Consider the following 24611-nt stretch of genomic DNA (forward strand, 5'->3'; position numbering starts at 1 on the left):
TTCAGCCTGTAGGCAGACCCGCGCCTATAGTTACTTGCTGGTTTGATAGATCTTTCTTTTATGCTAATAGGAATTTGTGGAGAGCCTTAGCCTCTACTCCCAGGAATTCCACTGCAGTTGCACAGGCTCGGGTCCTTAATAAAGAGGTCTTGTGTAAAATAAATATTGAAATTCAAAGGGATAATTAGGATCGTTTAGCTGTTGCAGCTTCTTCTAAGAACGCAAGTGTGTTGTGGAGAGAGGTTAATGACCTAAGAGCACAAAAGTCATCGCCCGCCTTTATGAGTAGTCATATCACTGTAGACCAATGGTTGGCGCATTTTAGTAATATATATTGTGAAACTTCTGATTGTAGCGTCTCTGCTGATTAACTTTGTAATAGTAATAATATTGTGAGGCTCCATAGCTCCGCAGATGAATTGATTGTTGTCCTTAATCAAAGCTCCCCTAGTAGAACTCCGGGGACAGATGGGGCACCCACATTTTTAAACACTGGGTAGAATTTGGACTCATTTACTTCCTAAAGTATCTATTAACTTTGATCCAAATGTTCTCCCTCCTTCCTGGTCAAGCTCTATAATCATTCCAGTCTGTAAAAAAGGGAGCTGTACCAATCCTAAAGATCATAGGCCCATCTCTTTAATTTACTCCACTGTTAAGAAAATTGTGAGGGTTACTTTTAGTAGATTAAGATACACAACAATAATGTATGATCTCCTTGCTAAAATGGGTTCAGAGAAAGGCTGGTACAAAGGAATAGTGTCTAAATCTTCACTAGTTAGTAAACAAATACACTATACCTAGAATGAGACCATTGTACTTGGCTTTCATGGACTTGTCTTCCGCTTTTGACAAGGTCAATAGTGATAAGCTATGAGCAATTTTATTGAAGTCAGGGATTGATTCTGCTATTGTTTATTTTCTTGACAATTTGCATAAGAATCTTCTCACTAGGGTCAGATTTGGACCAAATGTTGAGCTTTCCTTTCCTTTTACCTTGCATCAGGGTGTGAGACAAGGATGCATGCCAAACACTTTATTGTTTATTTTATACATTAATAAACTCGGTGGGCCAGATTCACAAAGGTAAACGTACATATGTGTGTAAGTTTACTACTTTTTAGTATTCACAAAGGCAAACTTCGACCAAAAGTCTAACTTTACAACTTTTCGCTATTCACAAAGGTAAGTTACTACTAGTAAAGTTATATTTTTGGTCTAAGTTTACCTTTGTGAATAACGAAAAGTAGAAAAGTCAGACTTTTGGTCTAACTTTACCTTTATGAATACCGAAAAGAAATAAAGTTAGGTTTTTGGTTTAAGTTTACCCTTGAGAAAACCGAAAAGTATTAAAATTATACAAAAGTGTAAGTTTACCTTTGTGAATCGGGCCCAATGTTCCTTTGAAAGGCATAACTCAAGATGTCCTCTAAGCCAATTCAGTTTCTATACGTGTACTTCCATATGTTGATGATGCTGTCCTTCTTGCCTGAACTCTAAATGCTTTTCGTAGCTTAGTAGGTGTTTTTTAAGAATTTATGATGGATCTAGACCTGTCAATCAACTTTACTAAATCGCACACCACGGCATTTGGCACTAAGCACTATTCATTACACATTCTCTGTATTAATGGGAATAGCTTAAAGAGAGTGTCTGGATTTCCATATCTAGGTCCCGGATTTGATTCCAACGGGTCATGGGCAGAAAATGTAAGGTACAGGACTGCCAAGATGTTCTTCTACACCAATTCCGTTTCTATACGTGTACTTTTATATGCTGATGATGCTGTGCTTCTTACCTGAACTCTAAATGCTTTTCGTAGCTTAGTAAGTGTTATTTTCAGAATTTATGTTGGATCTGGACCGGTCAACCAATTTTACTAAATCCCACACCGTTGCATGTGGCACTAAGCACTATTTTTCACACACTCTCTGTATTAACGGGAATAGCTTAAAGAGAGTGTCCGGATTTCCCTATCTAGGTCCCGTATTTGATTCCAATGGGTCATGGGCAGAAAATGTAAGGTACAGGACTGACAAGTTTATGAAAGCAGCATGTTCAGTTTTCAATGTTTCTAAGGCTGTGTGGGGAAAACTTGATCCCTCCTCTGCTAGAAGAATACATTAAACAATGTGCACCTACGGCTAGTTATGGAAGTAGGATATGGGGTTTAGCGGACTGTCAGGCAATGCAAGTAGAGGAGAATCGATTTGCAGGCATCTCCTCTCCCTTTCCTTATTTACACCCCTATATATACACACACATACACACATGTATAAACACATGTATAAACCCAAGTTTATTACACAGTTATACTTAGGTCAACTGGTCCATAGGAAAAGCATTTATTGTGTTGCTAATAACTTTCAGACCATCTGACGAATCTCTACAAAACTTTCCAAAAAGGCGCTTCTTTTGGACCAGTTTGTAAATGGAAAGTTTCAGAGTGATCTGTTAACCGGAGGCAGAGAAAAAGGGGGTCCCTAAAAGTCAAATCCCCATGCATTCTCCATAGACTTCTTTAAGAAGGGCTACAGCAACAACTGCTGAACAGAATCACAGCAAACTTAGCAGGAAGCTAGATCTTGGTACACAGATTGAGTTTTTTTGTGATTTGGTGTAAATCCGTTCAGTAGTTTTTGAGGAATGAAGGTTTAAAAATAATTGTATATCTGAACAGTTTGGTCGCGAGAAGCTAGAGAGAGTTTCGCGGGAGTGCCAATTCAAAATAAAGCGCTCTGATTGGCCCTTTGAGCCTTCCCACTCCCACGGGAAATTAATTAATTTAGTTAATTTAAAATCTCCCTTACCTTTCCACGACATCACCTCTCCAGCTCTTCTGAGGTGGGGCACACGTCGTTTAGAGGAAGCGGAAGGGTATGTCCGTTTCCTCTAATGACGCCGATAGCCTCCACCACCCTTACTACACACCTACCTTTACAAGGTAATTAGCTTTAAAGGCATGTATGGTAAAGGCTATGCGTGGTAACGGTGCACACCCTTACCCATATACTTTTACCCTACATACTTTTACAACATAATTAATTGTAAAGGCATGTTTGGTAAAGGCTATGCATGGTAACAGTACAAGAGCTTTAACACATGCGGGGTTAAGGATATGCATGGAAACAGCCGCGTTGTTTCCCAATATATACATATTATCACATAATACGGGCGAAGGCAGAGGTTCTCTGCCCGTAGTTTTGTGAATTGCTTTTTTTCTTTCGTTTTCGAGCAGTTCAACTGTAATATTGCTAACTGAACTACAAAATGCAACTTGTGAATCAGTCCTAATGTGTATCCTATATGCTACATGTCCTTTGTCTAACGTGTATCCAGAGGGCAATAGTACTTTGCTCTTCACTTACCTAAAGCAATTCATAAGATAATTGACGGAAGAAAGTAGTGAACCGACCATACACTGTGCTTCTCTCTCTCGCTTGTTCTTCTCCTGTCTTCTCTCCCCTTCAGAGGGCAGCCGGAACGCTCGAAGATAGATGTAATGGGAAGAGAGCCTTTTTGACACTGGAATGTCTCTGCTATCGTAAGCGTGACATTCTGCACCTATGTGTATTTCCTTACACTATACTATAACCAGCCGCGTTCAGTCAGGTAGGAGCGGTGGGGCCAGGTGGGAGGGGATTTTGACGGATGATGACAAGGGAAAATTAAATAAATAATTGATTTTCCCTCGTGAATGTCCGTCAAAATCCACCCCCACCCGGCCCCACCGCTCTTACCTGTATAGGCCGCAGCGGGTTATAACGTTAATATTTATCTGAGACCCCAGACACACAATACAATTCTCTGGTATACAATTCTTCCACTTTAAGTTTTCGGTAATATTTTCCAATGTTAATATTTTTCTTTTACTCCCATTTCATGGTATTGGACTGGAAGTTTGAAAGAAACACAGCTGCTAGATCCCCTACATTGCCAACTGCTCCCATGTTTACCCTTTGTATTTACCTGACAATATGTCAAAACAAGCTATCATTTACAGACACACAGTTGGGATCTTCATAATGAAAGAGGCCATTTTCCCTCTTGTTAGCCAATGTGGAATCCATCGGAAATTAACTATGGGCTTACCTCGTAAATGGTTCCATCTGCACAGCGCAGAGCCCCATGTCCCTGCCGCTGGTCCATGACCCAGCCTCCCTCATAGTGATCACCATTCCTTAAAAAGTGAATCAAAGTTACTAAATACAAGAAAGCACATGTGGTACAACACAGCAGAATATACATTGCAAACGTTAGAACTTCAACTTCAGCTGCTGATTGCTGTATTCAGGTATTAAACAAGTACAGAAGTGATGAAAATGTTCCCCAGACAGTACCAATGCTCCCAACTGCTGAAAATGGAAAAGGATCTTTGTCTGCAGAATGAAAAAAGACAAATGTTTACTTACTTGAAGTTCTGGTTCTGCATTGTAAGGCTCTTCACTGAAGTCATAAATATAAGAATAACTTCCCGCTGGGTGCAGCAGTCCCTCATTTGAAAGGGTGGAACGTTTAACATGTCTAAATGTTGGGGAGCATCAAAAGCCAATCTCAAACAAGATTTTCAGATCCCTTCTCAAGGGGATACTATATTGCAGCACCAATAACACAACCTGCTTCCTAAATGTCTCAGAAATAAGGAACAATCCAGCCACATAGGCTTACATTACAAGGGTTAAAAAAGACCATGCTGTCCCTTTAAGGCTCAAGTACCTCCCGCTACCCATGATGCCATGGACAAGCAACTGCTTTATAGAGTCGTTTTTTTCAAGGGAATAGTGGAGACTAGGAAAGAATATCTGAAAGTTGTATTCCTGATGCCCAAAAAAATAAGTCTGGGGAGGGTGAGGATGACTTCAACGATGGTTCCTATAATGCACCATTTTTTACTGCATCACTTGATCTTCATTGATACTCATAAACGTTAGATAGGATAGTAAACTAAACAATGTCATGGTCTTGCTTGCCCCTGGGCATCAGGAATAAAAATGGTATTTACTATAAGAAACTTAAGGATCATCAAGTTTAGGGTATATGAAAGAGGTTTCACAAAGCATCTTGATCAACACTAGAGTCAGCTTTCATATTAGAATTAAGGCAAAAATGTATTGTGAATGTATGAACTTATTTCCAAGTAGCCGCCTTACAAATGCCTCAAAGCGCTGGTGGCTGGTTTTTCCTGTTGTGGAAGGAGTTCTTGGTTTCCCTGGTATAGGTTTATTATATTGTTAATACAGGGATACGCATGCTACAATCCAAGAGGTGGATTGTTTTGTGGTGGCTTGAGCATGTCAAATGTGACAATAATTAATACAGAGTTAGTTAGATTTGGGTAAGAAACATTCTCCTATAGAGGATTGGTTGACGAAGAACACTTGAAGAGTGATGGTTTGGTTATTGTGGAATTCTGAGAAGACTTTTGGGAGAATAGAAGGGTGAGTTCTCACCACCACCATACTAGCATGGAACACAGTATGAGTTTGCAAGGCTGAGTGGCCTTTAATTTCACTAAACCTATGGGCATAATTGATGGCTATTAGAAAGGCAGTCTTCCAGGACAGATGCTGTAATGAAGCTCTCTGTATAGATTCAAATGGTGGGGCCTTTAATTTCAAACAAATGAAAACTGAGCTCCCAATGATGTTCTCAATGGAGGAAAGACTTCCTTTTAGCCCTCTAAAATGTGTTTATTATCGGAGTTTTGGAAAAGGATGCCAGAATTGGACCTTTTCTATAAGCCTTGATCACAGAGGAGAATTGTAGATTTAATAAAGCCATATGTAATAGGTATGGATGAATGGCACCCCCCTGGCAGGTGATAGAATTGTAGGCTCTTTGGCTGACACTATAAGCAAAACCTCTTTTATTTGAAGGAATAGAAAGCCCTCGATGAAGCATATTTGACTTTTCTTTGCATGATTAAGGGAGCTTTAGATGCCCGTATCTGATCTAAGGAGCCATGCTGCCAAACTCAAGGCTCTCAGGATCTGGTGCTATAGCTGGCCCTTTGATTTAGCCAATAGGTTTGGTTTGCATGGCAACCTCTTGTGAGGCTTGATAGACATTTTCTGCAGATCTAGATTCTACCACTTTTTTGGCCAGTCCGGAGCAATGAGGATCATTGTTGCTTAACAATTCCAGAATTTCACTATGAATGTGGGTATCAAAGAAATGGAAGACAAGGCATAAACTAAGGTCTTTGAACAGCTTATCACAAAGGCACAGCCCAGTGAGCATGCTTGCGGTAGTCTGGACGCAAATCCTTCACATTTTTTGTTTTCAGATGTTAGAAGATTTATAATTAGATAGCCACAATCTACTAAAATTCGATGAAGAACATAGTTGTTGAGGATTAACTGGTGATTTTTCTTGTGAAATCGGCTTAGGAAATCTACTTGATAAGTTTGGCAATCTCTGGGAAATGTATTGCCCCTATGCTCAGGACCACAACCAGATGTTCTGCAATTCTAGTGACAGAGGTCTTGATCTTGTACCCCTTTGCTTGTTTCCGTAGTGCTGGTCGTTTTATTGTCTATTTCAATTAGAATCCTGTTTGTTGTCAGAGATGGTAGGAATGCCTTGATAGCTAGATGGACTACCCTCCGCTCTAGGTAATTGAAATGATGAGGTTTCCTTTTTTTGACCAATGGCATTACACAGAGCTCCCAATTGAGCTCCCCATCCAGAGAGAGATGCATCTGTCACAATAGTTTGAGTTGGAGGGTCCTATTACAACAGGACTGTTTGAAGTAGGTTTTCTCTTTTGAACCACCATGAGAGTCATTGTCTTTTAGATACTGAAATGTGAAATTCGTCATCCTAATAGTTGTTCTTCCGAGACCATTGATCTTATTGACACTAATGGAGAGGTCTCAAATGCAGCCTTGCATTTGAAAAATGGAAATGCAGGATGCCCTGGGGCCAGGTCTCCAACCAGTAGCTCGTGAGCTACTGTAGCACTCCAGCTACCTCAGAGTAGCTCAACTGTATGCAGCCCAGCTTATTAATTTCGAAATCTTTTGCTTGGTTGGATTTATATCCATATAAAAATGGAGATTATACACGCTAATAATATTAGTAGCTCTCAATGCATTTAATTGAACAGAAGTAGCTCTCAGTACAGAAAAGTTTGGCGACCCCTGCCTGGACCTAAGTAGAGAAGAGGGCTGTTAGATTCGAAGTCTCCAGCAGAAAATGTAATTTCTCCTAGATTAATAACACTCTCTCCTCCAAAGGACACACCCTTCCTTGCACTGTGTTTTGTGTTGCTTTCAGATAGAATACGACCTGAAATTGATACGATACGTGACCAGCTTTCTGAACGTTTTTGTAGACCTAGACTGAATAGCGTCTTTGTAGTGGTATGGAGGTATCCTTTCTCAGAGTGACTAATTGAAACCCTGAGGATGACTTTGGAGGAGTTGGCAGTGAAAGTGCCTTGAAGCCTAAAGTGTTACCATGCTTTACAATAATCATCACTGACTTGCCTTTTGTGATATTTTTCCCACTCTCTTCGAGGTGTAAAGATACAGATCCCTTAATGGAATGTCAAGTTGAGCGGCGTGTACCGAGGCATCACTGGCGGTTGTTGGTAAGGTGCCCTGAAGTTCTGGAAGGCTATGACTGAGCTGACTTGTTTCCAGACTCCCTCTGTTGATAGAGATATGTATGGCTCGGTATATGTTGCTGCTGTTGTTGCAGAGAGTAGGTAGAACCCTCAGAGGGCAATAATAGTGGTATCTGTGCCTCATTTGGGGCTTGAATAACTTTCTCTGCTCTTCAAGGCCCACTGGCTTGAGTGTCTCTCCCTCATTCTTCATTCTGACCATCTCTTCTTGAAAATGCTGCACAAAAAAAACAAGAGTCTGAATAAGGAAAGTTCAGCATTTTCAGTTGTGCGTCGGGTTTCAGTGTAGGGAGCTACAACCAAGGCAAATGCCTCAAGATGTCTCCATGGCAGACTCAGAAGCTGCCAATTATGCCAAGTCTACAGCCACACTAATGGCCTGACTAGACACTAATGAAACTTTGTGCACTATTTCCTCAAAGTCTTGCCTACGATGACTTTGTAGGTCTTCAGCAAAGGACTGGAGTTTGTTCCAAATTTCTCTTCCAGTTTTAGCAGCTCTTCCGCACATTTTATCTAAGCAATATCCATCCTCTTGTTCTCCTATCAGGTGAAGGCATTAAGAGAAGTTGCATATCTCCTTCTAATTAAAGACACAATAACAGAATATGGTTTAGGGTTCGATCTGAGAAACTCCAGATCTTGTTCAGGGTGCCTATTCGTCTTGAGCTATGGTGGTGTTGCGGTTTTAATAGTGGCTGGTGTCAGAAAGTTCTTGTCCAGCAACTCTATGAAACCAGGCACCAATGGAAGGAGAAGCCTTGGCGGTGGCCCTTGTTTGAAGGGTCATCATAATTACAGGTACAGTTCCATGGGATGTCTTCATCAGGATATTTAATTTTGCGGCTCTTCTTGACAGAATATCTCGAAAAGTGGTTATATCATTCATTGGAGACACCCTTGCCAGAGATCCTGCAGGCGATGTGGGTGTGTATGGAGAGCTGGAATCTCCATCATGTGAACAAGACCGTGAAAATACCGCTGATGGTGATTTGTGTTGCTTGAGTCTCATGTGCGTGTGTTTGTGTGTGTGTGTGGGTGCGTGTGTGGAGAACCCAGGTCTCTCAAAGGATAATGAGGAGCTGGAGGTGGAATATCATGACCTGGAGAGTGTTGTGCCGACAGTGGCATTTTCCTAAATGGTGACATTTATGTTGGTAATAAACTATTCTTGGGGGCCAATGCAGATTAAGCGGTCGCGGTCTGGTCTGCAATGGGCTCTCCCCCAAGATGAGAAGGTCCATGGGGCTGTGGAGATGGTTCTGCAGCTTGTGACACTCTAAGTCTTTCATAGGCAGCTCAGGCTTAAATGACAATGTCCAAAATCTTGAAGCCGAGCTAGTTGACATCGAGAGATGGTGTGATGTGCTCTGTCAGAAATTAAATCCATAAATGTTGTAGACTATCAACTGTATAGCGTGAACCGACGGTGAAGGAGATGTCACTGCGTGTGTGCAATGCTTGTATGTTAGCAGCAATGGAGATGCCATTGTGTGTGTTGAGTGCCTTGATGTCAAAGACTGACTACGATATTGATGGTGCCTCGTTGTCGACATTGAGCGGTCTTTGACACCAAACATGTCAGGGCCAATGCTTTCAATGGCAAAGCCATAGTCTATAGCAGCGATCTGGGCGGTCAGTGATGTTGTTTCTCCAATTTTCCACTTTTTTATAGGTTTCTCTCCCTGGATCTCACTCTCTGGGGACCTCTATAGTTGCTGGCACACCTCAGGGCGAGCGGACAATTACCTGGTAGAGTTTTCAGTTGTTTACTTCTACTCTTCCCTAAGTTATGCAGCTTGCTAAGCAGTCTTTTTCCTTCTCTTTCACTTAGGGTCCTTTTTCACATCTTTAAACAGAAAGTACATTCCTTCACGGAATGAGGAGGTCGACACACTACACACTCAGTGAGGGTCTGAGGCAGCTTTTTCTTCCCACATTACTTAAGAAAATGTAAAGGACTTCTAACAGGAAAAACCCCGCAGAACAGTGAAGAGGGTTTGCACTCTTGGCAAATGTTAAGATTTGAAGTTAAAGCAGCAAAATTAGCACGTTCTAATACCTTTTCTCGTAAAAAAACACGGGGGGTGGGGGGAATGTGTTCTCCAGGATAACACTCAAATGAGCCTGAAAAAGGACTGATTGCGTAAAACAACTGACATCATGAATAATGACTCCTGGTGACTTTTATTGACTGTTGTAATGTAAGCCTCTCAGCCTGCACTAAAATTTGGAAAACCTAGACTGTGATAAGCTTTTAGAGGGTGCCCCACAACATACGGGCACACACAAACACACACACATGCACACATGTCCCTGCAAGCAGCATTTCTGACGAACACTGAATATCCTGTGATGCAGAACCCTTCAAATCTAATTGTAATGTTAAAAGGGTGTAAATATAGGTTTGGCCTGAAAATATTGTGCTCCTTTATTCGTGTACATTTGTATTACACCTCAGGCACTATTCTCAAAGCAGCAGCTATTTCAAGAGGGCATTTTTAATGTACAAAAATCCCAAACATCTTACATGACTTTATAAGGTCTAGTGTATTTTCAGTATTAAATCGTATTTGGAATGCACAGAACATAAGTCGTTTTTTGCTTTTGCCACAAACACTGTGAACATGTAGGCTTGGCTGTCTGCTAAGTGTGAGGTTGTACCTGCACAATTAATTTTATTGTAAGAGTTAGAGTTGATTAAATGGTCTCCATGTGCTTCCCTTCAACACAGAAGAATGATTTATCAGTGAACTGCCTTTTGAATAGAAACTCAAAATATCTATAGTTTTCTTTTTTAAAGACAGCCTTGCATTTTCTTACGTTTTGGCAGGCCAGCTGTAAAAATGACTTTATATGTTAGAATATTTAGATGGCAATACCACACAGAATGCTGCTTAGCGTGAATTTGCTTGCCACATTAGGCTAGGCCTCTTGCCTAATTTGGTCCTGCAATGCCACGTAATTCCCTAGGCCTGCCAATACGTCCTTAGCACTATGAAGGTTGATATTGCAAAACACTAATGAATATGGGGGAAGGTCAAATATATGTTGGTCCAAAAACAAAGAGAAGGGACAAATATTTATGGAACATTCAATAACCACAAGTTGATCGAGTCACTTTAGCTACCGGGGAAGACCATTGCTAAGCTTTCGGTTCTGGTACATTTGGTGGATCTTTGATTTTAAAGAAGCATGAAATGGTGGAATTGACTGCCCTCAGGCTGTGTGAAAGTTTAAGCATTTCAATCTCTGTTAGTCGGGTGCTTAGCTCTAGGACTATGGTACCTAGTCATCATCGTGATTACTTGGTACATCAACCTAAGTTCACTTTATACAAAAAAAAAAGTGGAAAGTATAATACAATTGGAACAAAGAGAGAGGTGCAGCATTTTGCTCAACCTGGTTCATAGCTATTTTACTTCTTTTTGTGATCAAAATGTTTGCACTTCTGCATGGACAGCATTCTAGCAATATGCGTTACAGTTTTTATTAAGGACAAAAAATGATTTTATATTTTCAATCTTCCTAAAAGATTGTCTATCTAAACCTTTAAAGAATAGGGACAATTTCAGGTAAAGAATACAAATATTAATTCATTTAATATGCAGGATTAGAATTTGTAAATTCATATTTGGTCTGTATGTGTACTTTTAATGCACATGCCTCGCCAACAGAAGGAGTAGGTTGCTTCACTAAAAAAACAATATAATGTATTGTGGGAAAATGAAAGTAGGACAAGAAAGGAAACAATGTGGGATTTAAAAAAATGAAAGAGGTTACTTCTAGGCCGACTGCAAACGACAAGAAGAATGAGCAAACAGCATATGTCTGCCAACACATAAGATTCCCGCTTAACACGTATTTCTTCTCACCAGAATCAATAAAAAACTTATTTTTGTAGATTTATTTAATTTCTAATTATTTTTTTATCTTTTTCACAAATTACATTATAAAATCCATCTTTTGCATATAATTTTATAAAACATCATTACTATTTAGCTTTTTTACTATACATAAAAATACATAACTTGATTAGTCAAAGACCACACGTCCACTTCAAAATGTACTAAAAAGAGACCAGAGCCAGTAATTAATTGTATGATTAATTCTGGTGAAAAGAAGTACAGATTAAGCAGACATGTTAACTGTTGGTTAAGGTGTTATTTACCCCTTTCCCGAACCTAAAAAATTATTTGTTTGGTGGTACCCTTTTATGTAATGCTTAAACAGCGTATGTCTTCTGGGATTCAATTGTAAATCCTAAGCGTCTCATGCAGGTTTTAGTGCTTGGATCTTCTTTGATAGGGGGTTGTCCAGACAAAGTTGAAAGTTGCTTCTAGTGGTTCTTGATCCCCCAGAGAAAGCATAATTTTCATGGACGTTTAGGCTTAATGAAATCAATTGCAAGAGCCTAGACCCCTGACATGAAGCCTCGTGGACGTATTAAAGTTTGCAACATATGGATTTGGCGAGTTCATCAAAGTGATCTCATATAATAGGCGAAATGCAAGAGGTCCAATTGGAGAAGATTAATCGAAATGCATGGTGAAGAAAGTTGATAACGTTGGATTTAGGCAAAGAGATGAAAAAGCTAAGGAAAAAAAACACATTGGGTTAAGCCTAAGGTAAAAAGTAGTCACCCAGTTACAAAAGTAATCAAAAAATGAAAACTACCCTTAATGAGATTCTTAGATCTTGTTATCTGTACTCCATAACTGGTTAGATATTGGCTCTGCTAATATGCAGCAGCAGACTAAGAACCTGATTTAGATCTTGGCGGATGGGTTACATCATCACAAAGGTGACGGATATCCCGTCTGCTAAAATATAAATCCCATTATATCTTATGGGATTTATATTTCGCTGGACGAGATATCCGTAACCCATCCACCAAGATCTAATTCAGGCTCCAAGTTTAAAAAAAAAAGAAGGTGTCACTTTATTATGATTTTTTACCTCTGCATGCGCAAGTGTCAATACGCATGCGTAAGCTCCAATCCTTACCTTTTAATCACTAACCACCATACCCTACTCCCACGTGACTTTTCTGGCACGCCATTTTGTTTAAAAGTACACAAAAAAGTGATGGATGGAACGCTTGAATTAGTCTCAGCCACTGGTAATTACTCAGGCCACATTCCAGTCCATCGTTATTTTAGCACACCACGCAACCTCAGTTTGGACCCAACTGTATGAAAATCAGTCTTGACCCTGCTCCAATGGGAACAGTCCAACCCAAACTGCAAATCCAGGCAGAACTGGAACACAAGCAACCCTTGACCGCTTTTGCGCTTGTAATAGGATCATCAGCTAGGTATAGCTTGCTTCCAGTGACACAGTGTGTATGGGAATGAGCAGGAAGTAAAAGTCGACGTGTGTGGGATCTATTGAGAATAGATAACCAAAAAGATTCTATCAATATGAAAAAGTGATTTTTTTATTTATTTTATTTTGTTTGCTCTGTGTCTAATACAAATGTGCTCTCTTCGTGGGTTGTCGAAGGAGAGCACTATGTGCTTTTAAAATACCCCTCACACACTATGAATCCCATAGTGTCATGCTTCATCATAGGGGTATTCCCGTCCCTCTACGGGGCGGGGCGTGCTACGACCTACGAACTACGCGGGAGCACTGAGTTGTGACGATAGGCTATGTGTGGTGTAGTGGTAGGGGTGAGAGGTGAAGGTGGGGACTTACTAAGGTGTAGTGATAATACTAAAAAAGTTTAAAAATTCCGTGGCTAGTAGAAAAAACAATTTATTCACTTCTCTAGCTGGGAACAGTAAAAAGGGGATGAAAAAGTAGTAAATCAGAGTGTGTTAACTACTTGGTTGACATGACATGTTTCATAAGCAGACGCCCTGAATAAGTTCATCAGGACCTATGATAGTCCCTACCAATAATACTCAATTCTAAGTATAAAGATGTATGCCTAAAGTCCTATTCATGGAGGCAAAAATACGCCGCCATGAAATGCTTCTGGGCTTGAGTGGGCCCCTAGCGAAGCGTTTTGAAAAAAGTGACCATATCCGGTCTCTGTGGAGAGAAAAGAGAGAAAAAACAACAGAAAATATAGTTGATGATTGTTGTAAAAGCACAAGGAAAAATACTTGGCGCATAATGATACAAGATCAACTTGTTCGTTTTGAGGCATAATATTTACAGACAGTGGTGTAATGGCCTCATGCTCTGTTAGCGGGAAAAGAGGCTATTGGTACATTTTCCTTTCATAATCATTGATTTGAGAGCGTAATATCCCTCCATTATCTCACACATACGAACACTTCACACACTGCAAGACGTACATACACAAAATCTCTCAATTTCCCAAAGGCAGGGGGTGACATGAGCCTCCCTGGCGGGGTTCCGAATGGCAAGTTAGAGGAGGGGCGACAGTTGTAAGCCGGGTCTGTCTATGAGTAAAAACGAACTGTGAATTTCATAGTGCCTGTTAACCAATAAACACAAGTAGCATATACATGCATTCGTTACAAATGGTGTTTGCCCCATGTAAATTAATAGTGCCTGTTAACCAATAAACACAAGTAGCATATACATACACTCGTTGCAAATGGTGTTTGCCCCATGAGTCTGCGTCTTAGGGTTTCGAATCGCCGGTTTACTGTGATAAAATAAACGGTAGGGTTAAATGGGCTGCCAGTTGGTTAAACGCGGCCCAATCTTAGCGAGTAATCAGGTATGTTTAGAGACCCCTGATTAGGGTCTAACTTACGTGACCGCTAGCGAGTAATCGCATTAATCCTGCCCTAGCGCAGCTCCGTGGGTTACAGGGGGGAAGGCACACCCTCTTCTTTTAAGCCGGAAGTCAAAGCTTGCAACAGCCAGTGCGTCAGCAAGTTCGGTCTGCAAGTGGACTGAAACGCTAGAGCGTATACAAAGATGTCCGACTGTTTTGGCATCAGAGTGGTGGAAAACGGAGCCCAGGGGTTGGGTCTTTCTTCTCTTTTTACGTTCATCGATGGGAAAGGTGGAAATGGCTTGTTTTATTTACAATAAGGGGTGTAGTTCGTTTTTAAGCTCAGAAGGTCTCAGTTTGTGAATCTATCTAAAGAGAGTAATATGAAAAACTAATTTGGAAAAAAACACCATAGAGTTGGAAAAATCTTCTAATCAGATGAACAGAATGCCTAAGGTTAATCATGCATACGGTTACATGAAAAAGCATGCGATCACCATGGATATGCCAACATATGGCAAAAGCAAACTACAAGATTTCCCTCATTGGAAAAGAGTCAAAAGTCTAGAATAAATAAATGAAAAGCGCAGAACAGAGGAGTTCCCATCTCTTTGGGATAAATGGCACATAACACAAACTCTAGCGGAACTGCCCCCAGGATAATAGGACTCCTCTGTTCTGCGCTTTTCATTTATTTATTCTAGACTTTTGACTCTTTTCCAATGAGGGAAATCTTGTAGTTTGCTTTTGCCATATGTTGGCATATCCATGGTGATCGCATGCTTTTTCATGTAACCGTATGCATGATTAACCTTAGGCATTCTGTTCATCTGATTAGAAGATTTTTCCAACTCTATGGTGTTTTTTTCCAAATTAGTTTTTCATATTACTCTCTTTAGATAGATTCACAAACTGAGACCTTCTGAGCTTAAAAACGAACTACACCCCTTATTGTAAATAAAACAAGCCATTTCCACCTTTCCCATCGATGAACGTAAAAAGAGAAGACCCAACCCCTGGGCTCCGTTTTCCACCACGCTGATGCCAAAACAGTCGGCCATCTTTGTATATGCTCTAGCGTTTCAGTCCACTTGCAGACCGAACTTGCTGACGCACTGGCTGTTGCAAGCTTTGACTTCCGGCTTAAAAGAAGAGGGTGTGCCTTCCCCCTTGTAACCCACGGAGCTGCGCTAGGGCAGGATTAATGCGATTACTCGCTAGCGGTCACGTAAGTTAGACCCTAATCAGGGGTCTCTAAACATACCTGATTACTCGCTAAGATTGGGCCGCGTTTAACCAACTGGCAGCCCATTTAACCCTACCGTTTATTTTATCACAGTAAACCGGCGATTCGAAACCCTAAGACGCAGACTCATGGGGCAAACACCATTTGCAACGAGTGTATGTATATGCTACTTGTGTTTATTGGTTAACAGGCACTATTAATTTACATGGGGCAAACACCATTTGTAACAAATGTTTGTATATGCTACTTGTGTTTATTGGTTAACAGGCACTATGAAATTCACAGTTCGTTTTTACTCATAGACAGACCCGGCTTACAACTGTCGCCCCTCCTCTACCTTGCCATTCGGAACCCCGCCAGGGAGGCTCATGTCACCTCCTGCCTTTGGGAAATTGAGAGATTTTGTGTATGTACGTCTTGCAGTGTGTGAAGTGTTCGTATGTGTGAGATAATGGAGGGATATTACGCTCTCAAATCAATGATTATGAAAGGAAAATGTACCAATAGCCTCTTTTCCCGCTAACAGAGCATGAGGCCATTACACCACTGTCTGTAAATATTATGCCTCAAAACGAACAAGTTGATCTTGGATCATTATGCGCCAAGTATTTTTCCTTGTGCTTTTACAACAATCATCAACTAAATTTTCTGTTGTTTTTTTCTCTCTTTTCTCTCCACAGAGACCGGATCAGGTCACTTTTTTCAAAACGCTTCGCTAGGGGCCCACTCAAGCCCAGAAGCATTTCATGGCGGCGTATTTTTGCCTCCATGAATAGGACTTTAGGCATACATCTTTATACTTAGAATTGAGTATTATTGGTAGGGACTATCATAGGTCCTTATGAATAAGCAGAAGGGGTCTGCTTATGAAACATGTCATGTCAACCAAGTAGTTAACACACTCTGATTTACTACTTTTTCATCCCCTTTTTACTGTTCCCAGCTAGAGAAGTGAATAAATTGTTTTTTCTACTAGCCACGGAATTTTTAAACTTTTTTAGTATTATCACTACACCTTAGTAAGTCCCCACCTTCACCTCTCACCCCTACCACTACACCACACATAGCCTATCGTCACAACTCAGTGCTCCCGCGTAGTTCGTAGGTCGTAGCACACCCCGCCCCGTAGAGGGACGGGAAGACCCCTATGATGAAGCATGACACTATGGGATTCATAGTGTGTGAGGGGTATTTTAAAAGCACATAGTGCTCTCCTTCGACAACCCACGAAGAGAGCACATTTGTATTAGACACAGAGTAAACAAAATAAAATAAATTAAAAAATCACTTTTTCATATTGATAGAATCTTTTTGGTTATCTATAACGTACAGGAGGGTGATTCTATCACTACTGCCTCTACCCTTCCTCAATTGTTTTTTGGATATCTATTGAGAATAGCCTGTCAAACCTTTTTCACTTTTACCAAAACAGTAAGAAACAACAGTTCTTGAATGGTTAATGCCACTATTGAGTTGCTTCAGGATGAAAAGGAAGAAAAAGTCTCCTGCACTCTGATGCAACAGAAGAATCAAGGCTAAAGAACAAACAATACTTGTCTCCAGGGTGCCTGCTATATGAAAGAAATCTAAGCGTGTACACCTGAGTAATCAGCATATCTTAAGGCTGCTTGGGAGCCAGTATAGACTTTAATTGATAAGTTGATCTGAAGCTTCATGGTGAGAATTATTATTTTCGAGAGGTACAGTAATGATCCTGCTAGTTCTGCAATGCACCCTTTTAATAGAAACCTATAGAAAAAGATTTCCATTAGGTATTGTGTATTACTAAAAGTATACCTTTTGAAAGCACTGTGAGCACTACTGGTATCAAGTATCAAGTCATTACAAGGGATTACCGCTCTGATCATATATGAACAATGTGTTAACTGTAGTGCAAACCCAAATTGTAAAATCTGGTTTTAAAGAGAAGTCAAAATAGGGTTTCTAACTCTACCATGCCATGCGGAGTACTTTTCTTTCGAAACATTATTAATTCTACAAAAAAATGGTTTATCAGTCATACGGAGGCAATATTTCGAAACCAAACAGAATAAAAACACAATTTAAATGCTCTTTCGGCAAAAGAGGTGACAGCAAAAGAAAAACGTTACAACACAGAAAGTCTCAGAGTAGATAGAACACAAAAAGATTGATATGTGGAAAACACAGAAATGGGAAGTGGCAGTTGAGGATGTAAAGGTTCACACAGGTGAGGAGGGTCTCTTGCACATTTAAGCTCCAAAATTATTTTAAAGTGGCAGCATGTTTTTTAGAAGTTTATTCTGCTCCTTCCTACCAATTTAGGCATGTTCCACCTCTTTAGGATTCAAGCCAGCAGGAGGCAGAAGAGCTTCAACTGTCTTTCAGTGATGACTGTTTCAGGGAGAGATGGGAGTCATTAACTCAATATGATGGATGGCAGTGTGGAAACCTGTTAGCATGCTTTCTAATGGCACCAGAAAGAGGTTGAAGAGTGTAGAATTCAGAATGGAGTCCAGAGGTGCCTGGATGTGTTCTGGTGGCAGAGAGCATTTGAAGGATATGACTTTTCATAATGACTGGCAGAGAGACAAGACTGGAACTAGTCCAGATGAAAGCCACATATATTCAACAGAGTAGAATGGGTCTTCAACAATCACTTATGACCTACTGTAAAAGCTGCTAAAATGTCAAAGGCAGCTTGTGAACACAATGATAATAATCGTAATCTAAGCTTCTGTATGGCAAACAGTACCTCAACAGGTTACTTGGCTTTCCTTTATTTAAGACAACTAACATCTGAGAGGTTTCCTGGCCTTTGCCACCTGATCTGAAGCCTGAATATTGTATCTAAGAAGAGTGTTTCAAAATGGGTTCGTGGAGTTAGTTAAATGTAACATCCCCAAGAAATTCCAGTTTAGGAAACTAGAGGAATCCATATTGGAGTTCGACTTAAGGAAGGGGGGGGGGATCTGGCGTGACTTTAGTCAAGAAGAAATAGGACGTCAATTAAAGGAGACATATACAAGTTTGAGAAGTCTTAAATCATTAAAAGTTGCACACTCCTTGGTGTGATTGTCAGGAATGTGTAGTGTGGAGGAGAGTTTGTGATTTGTTGTTTGTAATGATGCGAAATCGTATTTAAGCAATTCTGTGCAGCATCATATGTCTGTGGATGAGCGAAGAAATCCAGAGTGTTTGGATTTCATTTAAAGTCATCGCAAATCTGACAGATTTGATCCTAGATGAAATAATTTACCTAGAAGGAAGTTAGAGGGGTGAGAAAAATGTCAAGTTTGGTTTAGATTTGTGTAGTGTGGACAGTGGTAAAAGCAGTTTTGTGGGCATAGAAGGTGACCTTATTTGGTTTCTCAAATGATCTGCTTTTGTAAATTAGCAAGGGAGCAACTGCATGAATGTTGTCTATAAGAGTGACAGTGGTTGTGTAATGTCGCTTTTGCTTGTGGATGAAGATATAGCCATTGAGGATTAAAATGTTTAAAAATGTTGAAGATGACATTGGAAACAGCTTCTATTTGGAAATAGGATATTGATGTCTGGAGTGTGTAGGAGGTTGGAGCTTTCAGCAGGAAAGGCTGAAACTTAATAAATCGTCTGTACGATGCACTGTAGCTAGGTATGGCATGTGACCGAGGAGGATGTTTGGTGAAGAAGTTGGGTTAAGCTAGCTTATTCGGATCACATTTTCTGAGCAAACTACTTCATGATAGTATTAGACACACAGATGATGGACAGAATGCAGAGTAAATCAAACATTCACCTCCAGTCAATAGATCTGGGTTAAATCCATCGTGCTTTTGCTCACCATGCCATCCCAGTTTAGACCCAGCCATATGCAAATCAGTCTTGACCCTGTGCCTCATGGGAACAGTCCAGACCGAACTGCCAAGCCAGATCCTCCCTGGACCGGAAACAAGCATTCTGGGACCGGTTTCGGGGCATCAACACTCATCAGCCAGGCTAGCTTGAATCCAGTGGCACAGTGAGCCCAGGACCCACATCTGGGCATACACGGCATACTTAGGGCATGAAAGCAAAAGACACACAGATGATGGACAGAATGCAGAGCAAATCAAACATTCACCCCAGTCAATAGATCTGGGTTAAATCCATTGTTCTTTTGCCCACTATGCCACCCCAGTTTAGACCCAGCCATATGTAAATCAGTCTTGACCCTGTGCCACAACTGTGTGTCTTTCACTTCATGACAGTATTAGCAGACTGCAATTTGAAACACAGGCAACCAGTTTTAGAATAAGATCTTTTTAAGAAGTCCATGTTAAATAGAATACAGTCGTCTTAGGAATCGAGAATTAAACCAATGGAATGGCAAGAGCTAATAAGGGAGATTACTCATAAGTTAAAATAACATATTCATTCATTTTAACTTTATTTCGGTTTTTTTTTATGAACCATAAAAGTACATCAAGAAGAAAAAATACATTTGTAACAATCAACTAATACACAGTTACATCTCATTTTATATATATACAGTAAATCCATTAGCATGTGGTATCTAGAGTGACGATTAAAATACTGAAACAATAAATACACAGATTAAAAAGTTTAAAACACGATAGAAATCTGATTTTTGGTAGGACAGGCGATCTGCCTCCATTGGAGTGCCTTGCTACTACCGAATCATTCTCCGTCTAATTAACCACATTGAAAACAAGAATTTAGCAATAGCAGTAACTATTAATGCATTAGTATCAGTTTTTAATATTCTAAAAAACTCTATATGGTTCCTAACTCCTAGGTTCACACATAGCTGTATAATCCATTTCTTCCTGCTAACAGAATAAGCAGGACAGAACAAAACCACGTGCATTAGGGATTCATTTGGATCATCACAACCTGGGCAAGGACGAACTAGACCAGTTTTCCATTTATCGGTGTAGGAGTGGAGGGGTAGTGTTCCATATCTAAACTGTAAATACAGTTTTTTTGCTAGGACCGGTTCTATAATGTCTAGTTCCCTCTCAAAGCTGTATACATTCTTAAAATCCAAAAAGCTGTCGGTGAGACTAGAGGGCCTGGCCGATCGAAGGACTTCTTGTAAGTTGTAATATTTTATAGTATCTGCCAGGGTTCTCTTTGAGATGGATTGGCATGCGACCTCCGGATTGGACCAGAGATTCTCCATGCCAATCCTGGACGCCTGCCCCCTTATAAAAGATAACCACTTTATCCTCCCTGCACCCGGGCATGCCATCACAATCTTCAGTTCTTCTCTATAGCACTCAAGCTCCGGGACACTCCACAATCTACGCCAGTAGAGGAGTGGGCGTGAAGCAATTGTTTCTGCAATTGGCCTTAGATATAAATCCAGCCTTAGTGGAATTAGTGGTGTATTCTTTGGTAGAGAGAGAAGCTGTCTGATGAAATTATTCTCAGTTATGCTAATCTCACTCGCTGGGCGGTGCCCCCAGAGTTCCGCTCCATAAAGGGTGGAAGATCTGGTTTGTACCTTATATATTTCCAGCGGTACGCTGATTATTTTGTGGACACACGATTTCTGTACTTTGAGAATCCCCCCCGTGGACTGAGAAAGGGTTAGATTAGCCTTAATCATTTGATTTTCCCAACTCATTTTATCATTTAGGGTCAGACCTAAGTAAGTGAAATTGTTTACCCTTTCCAGGGCTCGTCCATCCATTTTCGGGCGTGGACAATTAATTGCGCTGGCATTAAATACCATGTACTTTGTTTTATCTATATTAATCACCAAATTCCTGTTCCTACAGAATTCGGTGAATTGGTCTAACACCCGCTGCATCCCCATTGATGTTTTTGAGAGCAGCAGGGTGTCGTCCGCAAACATAAGTGCAGGAAATTTACCACCAGCTAAATTGGGAGCGTCAATATTATGGACGCTAGTTAGGTCATCAACAAGGCCGTTTAGAAAAAGGGAAAATAAAGTAGGGGCAAGTACGCATCCCTGCCTAACTCCCTTCTCAATTGGAAAAGCTCTTGTCAGCTGGCCATATTTGCCATAGCGTACCTTCGCATAGGTTCCTTCGTGGAGTCTTTTGAATTGATGACACAAATAGGGTGGAATCCCCATTGCTGTTAATATGCTCCACAATTGATTCCTGTCCACCATATCAAAAGCGGATTTGAGGTCCACGAATGTCAGGTAAAGACTACCCCCTTCCAAGACCACGTGCTTCCAGTAAAGTACCTGGAGCCGTAGTAATTGGTCGATAGTAGATGTTTTAGCTCGGAACCCTGCTTGCAGATGGGAGAGGATGTTGTTCTCAGTAATCCAATCTTGTAAGCGTTGCAAAAGCAGTTTGGCATAGATTTTTTGAGTGACGTCGATTAGACTGATTGGCCTATAGTTTGACGGGGCCAACGGAGAGCCCTTTTTGTAAATCGGGATGATTTCGGCCCCCAGCCAGGTACTTGGAGCATCTTGGCCGTCGAGAATAGCATTGAATAGGACAGTCAGGTAAGGGACCCAGATCTTCGGCTCGTCTCTGAAAAGATCACCTGGGATCTTGTCCAGCCCTGGGGCCTTGTTACATTTTAATGTTTGTACTGCAAGTGTAACTTCCGACATGGTAAATGGGGGAGGGTGACATCCAGGTGCCAATCTCAGTGACGTGGTTAGTAAGGATTTATGCTGGGAAACAGAACTAGAGTAAAGATCGCTGAAGTAGGCACACCAAGCTTCCTCAGCAATGTTGGGATCAATCTTTGCCTTACCCTCTGGCTTCCCAGTATGGACCAGATTCCAAAAAGTTCTTGCATCTTTTGTAATTAATGCCTGTTTAATAGCATCCCATTTCTCTATTTCCCATTCAGATTTTGCGTGGGAAAGGAGATTCTTATAGGTGTTCCTTGCAGCCATGATGGTTGCTCTATGGCCTATTTTGAGGGCGGAAATTAAGGTGGTCTTCGCCCTCCTGCAAGACTGGTTATACCAGGGGTTTGTGGTACATGGCTGCCGATTGGACTGGTTTGTTGATTTAGAAAAACTAACCACCAGGGCCAGCATTAGTTCTTTATGGATATTTAAGAATTTTGCATCTTTATCATGATTTTGGGCACTTTCGTGCAATATTATTAAGCGCTCAAACTGGGGAATGACACTTTTATACAATAGCGCCAGGTTATCTGACGAGGACTTAATAGAAGCCCAACGAATTCTTTTACCACCCTGTAAGATCCTCATGTTACTGGAGACCATATCATCCTCTTGATATTCCCCATCGGGAAATGGCAAATCCAAGTCTGCTACCAGGGGATTGTGGTCACTTTCAGAGCGGTCAAGTACATAAAATTCTCGGATCAAATGCCATAAGGACATACTAACCATGAGATAATCTATTATTGATGAGTGGCCCATTCCATTGTAGGTATTCCTTCCTGGGCTGTCCCCCGGGAAGCGACCATTACAAGATCTAAGCGAGAATGTATATGTCAATGAAGTGAGCTGCATGGCCATGGATGTCCAAGATTTAGTTTGATAGACATTTGGGGGTGGAATCCGGCAGGCGTCATCCTCATCTGTTGTTATTTGAAAAAAAAACCCAAGTGGCTCATAATGACAATTAAAGTCTCCCCCTATTAACACCTTGGTCTCGCTTGAGAAGCTGTTTAATAGTGCAGTTAAGAACTCTAGAGGCTGTGAGACCCCACCCCCCGAAACAGGGCGTAGGTAGATGTTAATAATCGCTATTTTGGGTGTGTTTGGGCGGGTTAGGAGGATACATAATATATCACAGGTATTGGTGTTAATCCTTTTGATCGAAAACCCAAGATGCACACCCACCCATATGGTCAGGCCACCAGATGGTCTACCTCTAGGTCCCTTAGACCCAGCCATATGCAAATCAGTCTTGACCCTGTGCCTCATGGGAACAGTCCAGACCGAACTGCCAAGCCAGATCCTCCCTGGACCGGAAACAAGCATTCTGGGACCGGTTTCGGGGCATCAACACTCATCAGCCAGGCTAGCTTGAATCCAGTGGCACAGTGAGCCCAGGACCCACATCTGGGCATACACGGCATACTTAGGGCATGAAAGCAAAAGACACACAGATGATGGACAGAATGCAGAGCAAATCAAACATTCACCCCAGTCAATAGATCTGGGTTAAATCCATTGTTCTTTTGCCCACTATGCCACCCCAGTTTAGACCCAGCCATATGTAAATCAGTCTTGACCCTGTGCCACAACTGTGTGTCTTTCACTTCATGACAGTATTAGCAGACTGCAATTTGAAACACAGGCAACCAGTTTTAGAATAAGATCTTTTTAAGAAGTCCATGTTAAATAGAATACAGTCGTCTTAGGAATCGAGAATTAAACCAATGGAATGGCAAGAGCTAATAAGGGAGATTACTCATAAGTTAAAATAACATATATCATAGGAGCAATGTGGATACCTAGCTATTGTTGAAATCTGCATTAGAAGTAAAACATCAGACAGCTAAAGGCAGGAGGTCTCAGGAGAGGCGGTGGCTGAAAAATCACTCTTGCTGAGTTAATATAAACGGACGTTTTTTCAATAGAATTGTAAATCATCATAACATCAGACTAGGTAGAAACTTCACAGGTGTGGGAAAACACACAGTATAATCAGGATATAATGGTTCAGAATTATACAGAAGGTCTCTTACTTAAAAAAAATCGTAGAGTAGTGAATGTAGTTAGTAATAAGTGTAATTATAGAAAGTAATTAATTGTGGAATGCATGAAGGTTATCTGAATGAGAAAACAGATATGCCATAATCATGTACAGTGGTGAGCGGTCTAGATATCTGAAGAGTATTATAAATAACGTTGCCCTTATTCACGTGGCTGCATAATTCAAATTGATAATAGACAGATGGAAAAGTTAATAAAAAGTTGTGAGAATCGAGGTCAAAGAAAGATACTCATTCTAGGTGGGTCTAAGTGACAGCAGGCAAAGCTCGATCAAGACCGAATATGGCATCCGAGGAGGGCTGCAGAGCCTTGGACTTTTTCATAGGGGTAAAGTAGGAAGGCCACAAAAACAGAAGTTGAAAGATGGAGGACAGGC

At 40.8% G+C, this 24611-nt stretch overlaps 1 protein-coding gene across 1 annotated transcript in view; it reads right to left on the reverse strand.

Moving 5' to 3' along the window:
* Window positions 1-24611, reverse strand: part of MORN1 (MORN repeat containing 1) — a 1183152-nt gene that overhangs the window by 1100316 nt on the left and 58225 nt on the right. The window contains exon 6 of the mRNA XM_078640924.1: window positions 4093-4180. Within this exon, the coding sequence (XP_078497050.1) occupies window positions 4093-4180 (88 nt within the window). The remainder of the gene's footprint in view (window positions 1-4092; window positions 4181-24611) is intronic.

This window comes from Lissotriton helveticus, chromosome 5_1, assembly GCF_964261635.1.
Source record: "Lissotriton helveticus chromosome 5_1, aLisHel1.1, whole genome shotgun sequence".
NCBI lineage: Eukaryota > Metazoa > Chordata > Amphibia > Caudata > Salamandridae > Lissotriton > Lissotriton helveticus.